Source organism: Erinaceus europaeus, chromosome 10, assembly GCF_950295315.1.
Source record: "Erinaceus europaeus chromosome 10, mEriEur2.1, whole genome shotgun sequence".
NCBI lineage: Eukaryota > Metazoa > Chordata > Mammalia > Eulipotyphla > Erinaceidae > Erinaceus > Erinaceus europaeus.
In genome coordinates, this window is record NC_080171.1 from 6,828,922 (window position 1) to 6,842,304 (window position 13,383).

The window sequence follows — 13,383 nt, forward strand, 5'->3', positions numbered from 1 at the left end:
CTTTCCTCTGGGAAGAACTAAAAACTTACCCAAACTGGAAGCACCTCAAGAACTTTTACATTCAGGTCATGTAACAAACTCCCAGGGTTACACACACACACACACACACACACTCAACACCGACTCTGAGAGGGGAAACAGACTGGCACAAAGACAGCTACGACAGAGCTGGACACATGCTGAGGGCACGACACTCGTTGGCCTCCGCTCTGCTCAGCACCTGCTGGGGCCACTTGTCACAGAAATTTGTGTCTACTTTCCAGAGTCATCTCATCTGACGTACCAAACCCACTGGACTGGACACAAGAAAGACAATGTGCTTCAGTGGTATCTTCCAGTTGTAATCGGTTGGGGTGAGGATGGGGCACAGAGATACTTCAATAAAAAGATAATAATTAATTCCTTTGAATCATGAGTTTAGCCTCTTGCTATCGTCAGGAGTTTTCTTACCATCCCAATGCAGAAGAGGACGAAAAGCAGCAGCCACGGTATGTCTGTGCAGCTACGATCCTCCAGGGGCTTCCATTCTCGCTTGGAACTCTGATTGGAAATACAAAACGAGAGGGCGGAAAGTATTAAATCCAGTTAAAATTGGGGAAGCACAAGCAACGTGTTTAAACTTGGACCCGTCTTTGCCTGAACTTTAAGCCACCACTGGGATGTACGTGTCGCCTTTCCATGAAGTCTATCATGACCGCTGCCCATACTCCTGGCCAGGCACAGCTCTCCTTTAGTGCATTCTTGGCGTCTTTACGGAAGTACTTAGCATACTGAGTTCTTACTTGTTAAGCTATGCTTGTAACTCTGAAGGAAAAATGACTTCGCGTTTCTCATTATGCCCAAGGGTTCATGCTACGTACTCAACAGGCTTTTAAGATGAATGAACAAATTTCAACTTCAGTCTTAGTGGGAGCTTTTTCTTTGAGTGTCCAGATTCTAGATTTAAAAATACAGAATGTGCTCTTCATAGGTTCTCTGTTCATTAAAATGAATTCCTATTCAGGGTGTAATAAATCCAGGACAAAAAGAAAACTAAATCAAAGCACTTTTACAGAGAGACCCAGGCAATTTCGATACCACCACCTATAGATTTTTATTCTGAATCTGGAAAGTGCAGTTTCTAGAACAGAAAGACTCACTAAAGAAACAGGCATTTGAAAAGTTAATTTGCAAAGTATTGATTTGAATTTTCACTGCATTTTTTTTCCTTATAGAAGACATCTTAGATTCTCAAACCAACTCACAAAGTTCTTTTAACCAGAATGTAATTGGAATAAGACTCTTGAGGTTTGTAATGAGCAAAAATCTCACACTCTCCTAGAAAGAGTAAGCAGGAGAAGACGGCTTGAGAAACCGACAGGGAAAATTCTTTTAAAAAAAAAGAAGAAAGGGGGTGGGGGTGGGGGGAGAGGCTGGGCGGTGGCACACTGGGTTAAGCGCAAATAGTACTAAAGATCCCAGTTCGAGCCCCCGGCTCCTCACCTGCAGGGGGGTTGCTTCACAAGCGGTGAAGCAGGTCTGCAGGTGTCTATCTTTCTCTCTCCCTCTGTCTTCCCCTCCATTCTCCATTTCTCTCTGTCCTATCCAACAACAACAGTAACAGCAACAATGACAATGGCTGCCAGGAGCAGTGGATTTATACAGCAGGCACTGAGCCCCTGCAATAACCTTTGGGCGGGGCGGACAATGGTTGGGGCCAACATGGGTTTCCAAGATCCAGGAAGTTCAGAGTGGGTTTGTCAGTCGGAAAGGCTGCAAACAGAAGGGGGCTGGAGATAAGAAAGCCCTCCAGTGTACTTGGTATTTAGAGTGCAAGGCCAGCTTAGCTGCCCCTCCACAAGTTTTAAGCTTTGTGCCTTCTGATAGCCTGATAAAAGCTATATATTCCTTTCTGGGAAGATAAGGGTGTACTTGCAAAATTTCCACAACAGCTTAAGGAATTCAGATAAAGAAACTCAAATTAAAAATAAACTGCCTATCAGCATTGAGGGCTGAGTTTAAGCTACACCATTCCCCCCCATATATTATTATTATTATTGATTTAATTATGATCGACAAGACCATAGGATAAGAGGGGTATAATTCCACATAGTTCCCACCACCCCATCAGAGTTCCATATCCCATCCCCTCCACTGGAAGCTTCCCTATTCTCTATCCCTCTGGGAGCATGGACCCAGGATCATTATGGGGAACAGAAGGTGGAAGGTCTGGCTTCTGTAATTGCTTCTCCACTGGACATGGGAGTTGGCAGGTGGGTCCGTACTCCCAGCCTGTTTCTATCTTTTCCAAGTGGGGCAGGGCTCCGGAGAGGTAGGGTTCCAGGACACAGTGGTGAGGTTGTCTGCCCAGGGAAGTCACGTTGGTGTCATGGTTAAGGTACACTATTTTCTCCTGACTCCTAGCGCTAAGCAGACAATTGCCTTACACTGTTCAATTGTTCAACAACAGCAGCAACACATTCTTGGTAGTTTGCTCCAAAACACCCACACAACAAAACAAAAGTGCACTAATTCAGTCATAGGAAAAAAACCTTCCTCCAAGATTCTAGCATGAAAAACTAAGTAGGCAATATTTTTTCCCAAAGGAATCTTAAAACGATGGTGTAACAGATATAGACTCCCTGGTTGTTATCTACATGACTAGATAAATTGCTTCATGTCTCTGCCTGGCAGGAAAAAGTTAGACTGAGTCTCTCAGGTGCCTCCCAATCCTGGGGGGGTGTGGGGAATCTATGATCAATAATACAAGTTTGTGAAAAATTTGATTTTGAACAAAAAAAAACTGCAAAAATAACTATAGGGTTCTCTATGTTATTCAAACAAGAAGGCCTCTCTTGTGGTCTGTATTCTGCAAGACTACTGCTCATAGTGGGCGAATAAAGAATGTTTCTTTGTGTAAAATAGTTTCAGTCTCCAGTGATGCCCATTACAGTATAATTAGTCACAAGTAAAGAATTTGGATATCCCTTTAAACTCCTTCTGTTTTCTCAAGGTGAATTTCTAGAGTAAGAGTTACTTGAAAATATTTCACTTGGTGGACTTGGGGGGTACCGTAATGGTTCTGCCAAAGACTGTCATGCCTGAGGCTCCAAGATCTGGACTTCAACCTCCCGCATACCACTAGAGCTGACCAGTGCTCTGGGTAAACAAGAAAACACAAAAGTAAGTCTCTAAAATACTACGCCTGCTTACCTTAAATACACTGCAAGAGAGGAGACACTCAGACTGATTCAACAGTTTCTTTATCCAGCTACTTGCACAGTATTTTCACCTCGGACCAACATTCCGTTGTTAATGTTTACATCTCCAATGTGAAGGGAGTGACATCTCCCTCTGAACCAGACAAGCACAAAGATTCAGTATCTCAACAATTCCATCAGATTTACTATGGGCTAGTTCTGAGCACAGTTTACAAGAGTATCTTTCACCGGGGATGAGAAGTGGAAAGAGGAGTGGGAGTTATGTGTGAGAGATTATGAAGCAGAGAGGAAGAACAGGAAGAAAGAGGCAGGCAGCTTCTTCCGGTGAAGAAGAGTTCTTGGGGGCCGGGGAAGGAGCCTGCTTCAGCACAGGCGCTGACGGGGTCTGAGCCCTCATGCACCGACGCTAGTAACTTGCACTGGGGAACCTTCAGTGCACTGGTGTCTATCCTGTCTCTTTCGATCTGAAGAAGCTGGCCTGCCTGAAGCAGCAAAGCCCCTGCGACAAGAAAGAAAAGTACATGGAACTTAAGACACAAGGACAGAAAGGGGTGCCTGGTAGTGGCCCACCTGGTTGAGTACATGTCACAGTGCACAAGGACTGGGGGCCTGAGCCCACCTGCAGAGGGAAAGCTTTGCGAGTGGTGAAGCAGTGCTGCAGGTGTCTCTCTGTCTCTCTTCCTCTCTATCTGTTCCTTCCCTCTAGAATTCTGACTGTTTCTACCCAATAAATAGGACAGAAAGGAAAATCAGAGTGATAATTGGACTGGGTGGGGTGCACTGCACCCAAGCAAAGGACTCTGGGGAGAGTAACGGGAAGGGAAGGGCTGGAGAAGGTACAAGGTCCTGATGCAGGATGGTGTACGGGCACTAAGTGGGGAGGAGGGTGGGAGACTGTTTTCCAGACACTTACCTGGGGAAAGGAAAAGTGGTCGCCGATATAACAACTACTTAAGATAAACCATTAAGCTCTCAACAAAATGATTTTTTTTTTGTTAAAGGGAGGGTGGAGAGGCAGTTTACTTCATAGGGCTTTTCAAAGGATTAAATGTGAGAACTCAGTATTTTTTTATTTGAGAGAGAGACAGAGAGAAAGACAGACAGACAGAGAGAGAGAGAGGGAGAGAGAGAGGGAGAGAGAGAGGGAGAGAGACAGAGAGAGACAGAGAGAGACGGAGAGAGAGAGGGAGGGAGAGGGAGAGAGAGACAGAGAGAGACAGAGAGAGAGAGGGGGAGAGAGGGAGAGAGAGACAGAGAGACAGAGAGAGAGGGAGAGAGAGACAGAGAGAGAGGGAGAGAGGGAGGGAGAGGGAGAGAGAGACAGAAAGAGAGAGAGAGGGAGAGACAGAGAGAGACAGAGAGAGGGAGAGAGAGAGACAGAGAGAGACAGAGAGAGAGAGGGAGAGAGAGAGGGAGAGAGAGACAGAGAGAGACAGAGAGAGAGGGGAGAGTGAGAGAGGGAGAGAGAGAGAGGAGAGACAGAGACAGAGAGACAGAGAGAGAGGGAGAGAGAGAGAAGGGGCCAGGGCACACACCTAAGCTTTCAGTGCAGCAGGGGCCGGGCTCAGATGCTGGGCAAACAGCACACTATCGAGGAGTTATTTCGTTGATGGTTACCATTCCTCACCAAAAGTCACTTTATATCAGTAACCAACTCTCTCCAACTGTTACGGTCTCCTTTTGCTAAGTGAACCTTGCCACTGACATCAAGAGAATACTAAGTTCACCTTTTCCCTTGCCTGGTTACTAAAGTTTTAACTTAATAGTGACATATCTAAGTCTGGTCACTGTCATTAGTGCTATCAGTCCTCAGTATATAAATAGATGTTTTATGCAAAACTGAATACATAGGATGTCTTTAAAAAAATTTTTTTACTATCTTTATTTATGTATTGGATAGAGACAGCCAGAAATCAAGAGGGAAGGGGGAGATAGAGAGGGAGAGAGACAAAGAGACACCTGCAGCCCTGCTTCACCACTCATGAAGCTTTTCCCCTGCAGGTGGGGACCAGGGGCTTGAACCTGGGACCTCACACACTCTAACATGTGTGCTCAACCAGGTGCGCCACCACCCCACCCGGCCCCTCACAGCATGTCTTCTGTGTTCAGAGAAGCTCCTGGATCTATCATTCCACTCCCCATAGCGGAAACTCAGGCTCAGAAGTTAAGTGATCAGCACAAGGTTGCACAGCCAGGACCTGAACCCAGGCCTACAAATACAAAGTCAGATCCAATAAAAATGTCATTTATACAACTGGTCACTAAAGAGCAAAACAACCAGCAGGGTCTCCTCACACTGCAAGCACAGTGAAAGACAGCGAGTTATTCATGACCCAGTCAACTTCTCACATAGGAAACCCAACAGTTGAAAAATTAATGATACTTTAACAGGTTTAACCAAGTGGCAGCTGGATTTAATACTCTGTTTCCTCCCATTAAAATTCAAACCAACCTAATCAAAGTAAAATGTCTTGCAAAAAAAAAGAAAAATCAAACTAAATGTCATTTTTTACCCCTTTCTTAGATTCTACAGATTAATATAAGCTATCGATAAACATTACATCCCTTCCCCTTCACACAGAATTTTATAATCCAGGAATTAATGGAACCAAAGTATTTATACAGTCCAAGAATTTCTGTATATATTTTTATTTATCCCCTTTTGTTGCTCTTGTTGTTTTATTGTCGTAATTATTATTGTTGCTGTTATTAATGTCATCGTTGTTGGATAGGACAGAGAGAAATGGAGAGAGGAGGGGAGACTGAGAAGGGGAGAGAAAGATACCTGCAGACCTGCTTCACCAACTGTGAAGTGACTCCCCTGCAGGTGGGGAGCCGGGGGCTTAAACCAGGATCCTTATGCCGGTCCTTGCGCTTGGTGCCACCTGCACTTAACCCCTGCGCTACAGCCCGACTCCGAACAGTTTAAGAATTTTAAAGAGAATGACTGAGATCCCAGGAAAGGAAAAGGAGAGACGCTGTCCAAGGACAAACATTAATTTCACTTACAGCTAGCAACTGCTAGCTATTTTTATATAATTCTAGTTTTTTACATTAATGAAGAAAAAAACCAAGGTTCAGAGAAATTAAGTGAAAACCAGATTCTGAAACCTGAGTCCTTAGAAGCAGAAAGATAGAAACTATTTAAAAAGTCACAAAAACTATAAAGAAGAAGAAATTACTTTGTCAGACTCACCAGCAGACTAAACAAAAGAATCAATAAACTCAAAGATAAATCAATAGAAACTACTCACGGTGAAACACAAAGGAAAAAAAAAAAGCGAGACTATAAACCCAGAACAAAACTACAGGATACTATAAAATGATCTGACATTCATATATACAGTTGGAGTCCAAAAAGGGAGACAGTAAGGTGGAAAAAGGCTTAAAGGAATAATGACTAAGAATTTCGGCCAGAGATTAAAAGAAACCAAAGTCAGATCTAAGAGCCTGAGAGAATTTCAAGCATGTTAAATAAAACAAACATAGATCATATGTGATGACAGCCAGTCAGAGGAAAGTTGCATTACACATAGAGAAACATAGGTTAAGCAGACTTCTCAAAAAAAATTGGCAATGTAAAAAACCATGAAAAACATGTTTAAATTACTGGCCAGGGCTTATTATCAATCCGTAATCCTACACATAAAATTTCCCTACAAAATGAAGACTGAGATTCCCAAACTGATAGGATGGGCCTAGACAGATCCTGCCTTCCATCCTCACTGGTCAACTCCATCAAGAAATATATCAGAAATCCTCTTGTGGGCCTCTCTAAGACCTTTCCCTCAATGTGGAACAACAATGTGGGGACTGTCCTACTCTCTGAAGAATAGAACTGGGTCAACAGACTCTGCCACTCGAGGAAAACGGGTCCCGAAATGAGAGCAGCCTAGAGTGTTCCTAGCTATGACCGTGGAATGTGAGCTCAGACCTACAGGGATGCATAGGTTACATAGGCCTGCGCTGAATAAGGGCTCCAGATCAAATCGATGGGGTTTATAGTTAACATTATTTATATACTTTACACATATTTGGGAGCTACTCTCTACTTCCAATCCAGCTTTACAGTCCTATCTCCAACAATGACACCACCTCCCCAGACAGCACCTTTAGCCCACCTGCATGTTAGCTGGTGGGCTCAGGCAAAAATTAGTAAATTCATGGGCCATTGGAATATACCTAAAATAGGTAAAATCCTAGCTTTTTCCAAAATGGAAACTCCAAATCTCATCTGCTCTATTCTTACGTTTAGGCTCCCAGTTATTAAACAAGTTGTCCTGCTTTATATCTTCATATATCTATTTCCTTTTGTTGTCCTTGTTGTTTTATTGTTGTAGTAATTATTGTTTTTGATGCTGTCATTGTTGGATAGGACAGAGAGAAATGGAGAGAGGAGGGGAAGACAGAGGGGGAGAGAAAGACAGACACCAGCAGACCTGCTTCACCACTTGTGAAGTGACTCCTCTACAGGTGGGGAGCCGGGGCTCGAACCGGGATCCTTATGCCGGTCCTTGCGCTTAATGCCACCTGCACTTAACCTGCTGCGCTACCGTCTGACTCCCCCTGCTTTATATCTTAATGCTTTTCAGCCACTAAGTTGCAGATGCCACCATGACACCAACCTGACTTCCCTGGGCAGACGACCTCACCAATATGTCCTGGAACACCACCTCTCCAGAGCCCTGCCCGACTTGGGAAACATAGAAACAGGAGTATGACTCACCTGGAAGTATGAATCACACGGGAGTATGGATCACCTGCCAATGCTCATGTCCAACAGAGAAGCAATTACAGAAGCCAGGCCTTCCACCTTATGCACCCCATAATGATCCTGGGACCATGCTCCAAGAGGGATAAAGAATAGAAAAGCTGGGAGTCGGGCAGTAGCGCAGCAGGTTAAGTGCATGTGGCACAAAGCGCAAAGACCAGTGTGAGGATCCTGGTTCCAGCCCCCGGCTCCCCCCCTGCATGGAAGTCACTTCACAGGTGATGAAGCAGGTCTGCAGGTGTCTGTCTTTCTCTCCCCCTCTCTGTCTTCCCCTACTCTCTCCATTTCTCTCTGTCCTATCCAACAACGACAATATCAACAACAATAATAACCACAACAACAATAAAAACAAGAAGGGCAACAAAAAGGAAATAAATAAATAAATATTTAAAAAAAATTTTTTTTTTTAAAAAGAATAGGGATGCTTCTAAGGGAGGGGATGAAATGTGGAATTCTGGTGGTGGGAATTGTGTGGAATTTCTCCCTTTTATCCTACAGCGTTGTTGGTCATTATTAAATCAATTAAAAAATGAAGAATTTTCAAAGAAATTAAAATTAAGACGATAATAAGGACTGGAGATAGACAGCATAATGGTTATGCAAAGAGATTCTCATGGCTGAGGCTCCAAAGTCCCAGGTTCAGTTCCCTGTGCCACCATAAACCAGAGTGGAGCAGTGCTCTGGTAAAAATAAATAAATAAATAAATAAATGCAACCAGCTGAAATATAAAAAGTGTTAAAGAAAGTTCTTTGGGAAGAAACTTGGAGGCAATTAGATGACCAAGGACTGAGATAAGTGGCTAGGAAAGTTGTGATCTATCTATTGTAGCCCTCAGGGTCCACAACTGCAGGTGAGAAGTTTCATGAGCGGTACAGCAGGACTGCAGTGGCCTCTTTCTCTTTCCTCCTCTATCTCCTCTTTCCTCTCAGATGCTATCTGTACACAAAAATAAATATTTTTAAAGAAAAAGAAAGCTGTGATATATGTATATATGAATACTATGCAGTTTTATATGAACTCATATATATATATGAGTATATATATATAAAGTACACACACACACACACACACACACGTCAGTTGTTAAAAGGGATGGAGTCATCTCTTCCACATCATCTCGGATGGAATTTGAAGGAATCATGTTAAGTGAGATGAGCCAAAAAGCATGGATGCCAGGTGATCTCATTCACAAGTGGAACTCAAGACACAAGGACAGAAAGGTAGACACAAAGTAAACACTGTTGTGTTGTATCAAAGTCAGTGACTCAGAGGAGAGGAAGGGGTGGGGTGGAGGGATGCTGGGTTCCTGGGCATGATGCTGGAAGACTTAGGTTGGGAGAGAAAGTGCCTTGCTGACACCCATCATGGGAAGATGAAAGGTTATATTTATGTCACAACTGTATAGTTGAGCATTAAACCCCGCCCCCAACACAGGGAGAGGAAAAAAGAAGGCAGGAAAATAGGGGAAAAGACAGAGAGGTAACAGTAGTAGCCCAAAGCTGAGACAGATTTTGAAGGAGGTAGGATCCTAAACCTAACAATGTTAGAAGACGTCCAGGTGGTATCTAGTGCAAGAATGAAATGTCTCCTTCCTTCCTTTTACATTCTGTTTACTATTTGTATGAACTTTTGCTTAGAGAGAGAGAGAGAGAGAGAGAGACTTTATTCATTCCACAAGATGAGAAACCGTCAGAGGATCACTCCGGCCACAGGTATGCCAGGGACTTAGCATGCTTGCAAGCTCAGAATTCTACCACAGTGCCACTTCCTGGGTTGGATCCAAAAATAATATATGATATGATATGATATGATATCAGTATCACCTATTTTCACAAATCTTTCCTAGGTATATTGGTTTTCTGCAGACATATTTTTACAATAATAGAAAATGCATTAGAGAGAGGTTTCAGTCAATTATACAAAATTACTTGATTTTCAAACAATACTATTAAGCATACCAACGATTTTTTTTGGCTATAGAATTTACTTTTTTATTACTGGTTTATTACTGTTTTACAAAATCGGGTTACTTCCATATGGTCCCCACCACCAGAGTTCCGTGTTCCATCCCCTCCACTGGAAACTGCAGTGATTTCCCCAAGGACACCAATATTGGCTGATTCTATAACTGCCTATATATATATTTTTTTCTTCTACCCATTTCTTTAATGGTCCTGCCTTCACTTCCTATCTAAGTCACCCACAGACCTATTACTACTTCTGGGTGTCTTTCCTTTTTTCCTCTTCTCTCCCAGATAAGAGAAACAGTGCCTGGCTCCCTCTGGTGTTTTCCAGATTCAATTTCTTTCACTGATGGTATAAAAACGGTGACAGACATTTTGTATCCTGGTGGAATGGGGGTACACCATACCACTGATACTTCAAGTAAAAAGTAAGCACTACACAAAATTTCTGAGCTTCAAAGTCAAGTAGGATACTTTCAACATGGGGAATGGGTGGTGGTGCAGTGGGTTAAGCACACACGGCACATGGCGAGAAGTGCAAGGACTGGACTAAGGATCCTGGTTCGAGCCCCTGGCTCACGTGCAGGGAGGTCACTTCATAAGCAGTGAAGCAGGTCTGCAGGTGTCTGTCTTTCTCTTACCCTCTCCATTTCTCTCTGTCCTATCCAATAACAGCAATGACAACAATAACAACAAAGGCACAAGGACAACAAAAATCAGAGGAAAAAAATGGCCTCCAGGAGCAGTGGATTCATAGTATAGGCACTGAGTCCCAGCAATAACCATGCAGGAAAAGAAAAGGAAGAAGAAAAAAAGATAGTTACAACATTCACTGAGTTCTAGTGTAGTAGGACAAACTAAGCACTATAATCCTGTGGGTAATGTCAAAATGTAGGTGTATAAAAAGCATTGCAGGAATAGAGATGGGGAGTCATAAAGCAAGTATCTGGGGGAGCTTTTGGCATAACCATATAAATTTCTGGAACACTGAAAATGATCTTTTGCCATCTAAAATAGAATGTGTTTTTGTGCCTAAAAGATATACTAAGCATTCCTGCTAGCTATCACGGCCAAATAAAAATTACTCCAGTCAAAAATAATTAGTGGTAAACAAATGAAACAGTAAATTCATTGAAAAAAAAAAATAAATCAGCCTTTTTTACTCTGTGTCTGTTAAGAGACTTTCAGATTTTATGGTTGCTCCAGTTAGGAAGGGGTCCTTAGTCTTAATCTTCCAGGGGGCCAGGCGGTGGCAGACCCAGTTGAGAGCATACACTATTACGTGCAAAGACCCTGGTTCAAGCCCTGCTCCCCACCTGCAAGGGGGCCACTTCATGAGCAGTGAAACAGGTCTGCAGGTGTCTCCCTCCCTCCTTTTCTACCCCCCCCCACACAATTTCTCTCTATTTTATCTAATAAAAAAAGAAAGAAAAGATATCTCCCTCTGTTTTCTGCACAATTGGCAGAGGGTTATGTTTATGAAGCTACCTGGATGGCATCTTCATGATGATATCACTGGTAAGATTCCTACTAACAGTGAATTAAATATTAGAGTCTGACCATACATAGCTTAGAGGTACTATAAACTGATACTTATCAGCTAATGATTATGGGCTTCTTTGTCCTTTTCCCAGACTAAGCCAGAGAAATCTATTTCCCTATTTGAAAATAGTAAGAAGTGGAAGCCTTCTTGCCTGGTTCAAATGAAGAAAAGAGGTGTACGGGCAGTGTTACCGAGGCCAAGAAAGGGCTAATCAGACTCCATCCCAATGCCATGTGGGTTGGCAATTTCCAACCAGCACTGGTGCACTGATCAGACTTTCATGTTTTTTATCAGCTAGGAGTTAAACACAAGAACCGTTACTAATGATTACCTACATAATTACAAAAACTCTGCTGCTGTTTCCACCACCCTGATGACTCTTCAGCACACCCCCCCCCCCAAAAAAAAAGAAAACCTTTATAAAGGGCCCCTGACTCCTGAAAATCAACGTACAATTGTTTTTTCACTTGACAATCGTGCAAGTGGAGCAGGCACTCAATAGAACAGTGTTCTGAATTTGGATCTTTTCCTGGACTAGCAATTCGTGCTAGGATAGTCTCTGGAAACACTGGACAGGGAGAGACAGTGAACTGCAGCTTCTGGCCAGTCCCAGGATCATCAGGAGGAAATGACCACGGCTTTCCAGACCCTTTCCATTCCCACTACAGCGTCAACAAACATGTATATACTGTCATACATAATGAATGCCCTGCTGAGGGGCCGGAGACTGTTTTTCTCATGTGTGAGGTCAGCACATGCAGCACCACAGGAAGATCTGTAAAGAAAGAGTGGGGGGGGGGCTATGGTATCTCTCCTTCTCTCTTTCCTTCTCCTCTTCCCTCCCTGAAAAAAAGCCCATCAGCTGCAGTGGAAGTACATATGTGAAGAAATTTACTTTATTATAAGATGGGCATTGTGCTAGATGATTTTACCCAACTGCAGGATAATATTAAGTGTGCTGAGCACTTTAAAATAGGATAGTAGGGTAAGATTATCTGTGGGAGGTTATGTGTATTAAGTGCATTTGCAACCCACAGAATTTTCAGTTCACTCTGGGTTTATCTAGATGCAACCCCATTTTAAATAGAGAGAGAGCTGTAATTATCGGTGAATGTATTTCCAAGGTCACTGCCACACAGGCACGTGTGTGATGTAATCACACTGAAGTCCACTGACCCATCTGGGTAGACTCTGTTTATGCCAATCTGTTTCTACAAAAACATCCAGTCTCAAAGACAAACACTCATAGATTCCGCCCATCCAGGCTCCCTCCACAGACACACTGCTTCATTAAATTCCCCAAGATGCTCTGATTTGCACAAAGTAGTAACAAAAGAACAAAAAAGCTGATGTGTATCATTTTGGCCACGATTCTCAATAGAGTGAGCAGACCTGCTGGAGCTGGCTAGCAGTCAAACATGGGGGGGCTTCCAGTCTTCTGCTCACAGCACCTGCAAATCATGTCTTATAACAGGATTTTGAGAGGCACTGTCTGTCCTTTGGGGGAGGTCTGCCAAGGCTCCGAAGTGCGCAGCTTCTTACAGTTACCATAAGTAATCTGTTTCCTTTGCTAAGCCTGGTATTGGCGACTCCTATTTGAAAGGTTCAAATGAAAGCATGATTTTGCCAGGCAGTTAACGGTGATGAGACACCCTGATGGGGAAGATGAGTATCTGTTCCAGTGCTTTTCTTAGTTCATGAACTTTAGACTAAAATGCAAACACCCATCAGTTTAAGTAGAAAGGGGGAGAAATGACAACTCCAAGTAGAGCTTTCTCTGTTTACACAGTTAGAGAAAGCTCCTGCAGAGGTCTGCTGCCCAGGCCTCTATTACAGTAATCTCTGGGGGTGAGCTTTAAAGATAGCTTCTTACATCAGACGTCCCAGCGACCGTCTCTCATACA

At 43.2% G+C, this 13,383-nt stretch overlaps 1 protein-coding gene and 1 long non-coding RNA gene across 4 annotated transcripts in view; one reads left to right on the forward strand and one right to left on the reverse strand.

The window, feature by feature from the left end:
• Positions 1–13,383, forward strand: part of LOC132540822 (uncharacterized) — a 478,519-nt gene that overhangs the window by 383,569 nt on the left and 81,567 nt on the right. The gene's annotated exons all lie outside the window — the stretch shown is intronic.
• SLC44A1 (solute carrier family 44 member 1) overlaps positions 1–13,383 on the reverse strand; it is a 200,347-nt gene that overhangs the window by 136,936 nt on the left and 50,028 nt on the right. For all 3 annotated transcript variants that reach the window (XM_060199059.1, XM_060199058.1, XM_060199060.1), the window contains one exon: positions 451–540. In XM_060199059.1, coding sequence (XP_060055042.1) covers positions 451–540 — 90 coding nt within the window. Of the gene's footprint in view, positions 1–450; positions 541–13,383 lie in introns of those variants that run through there.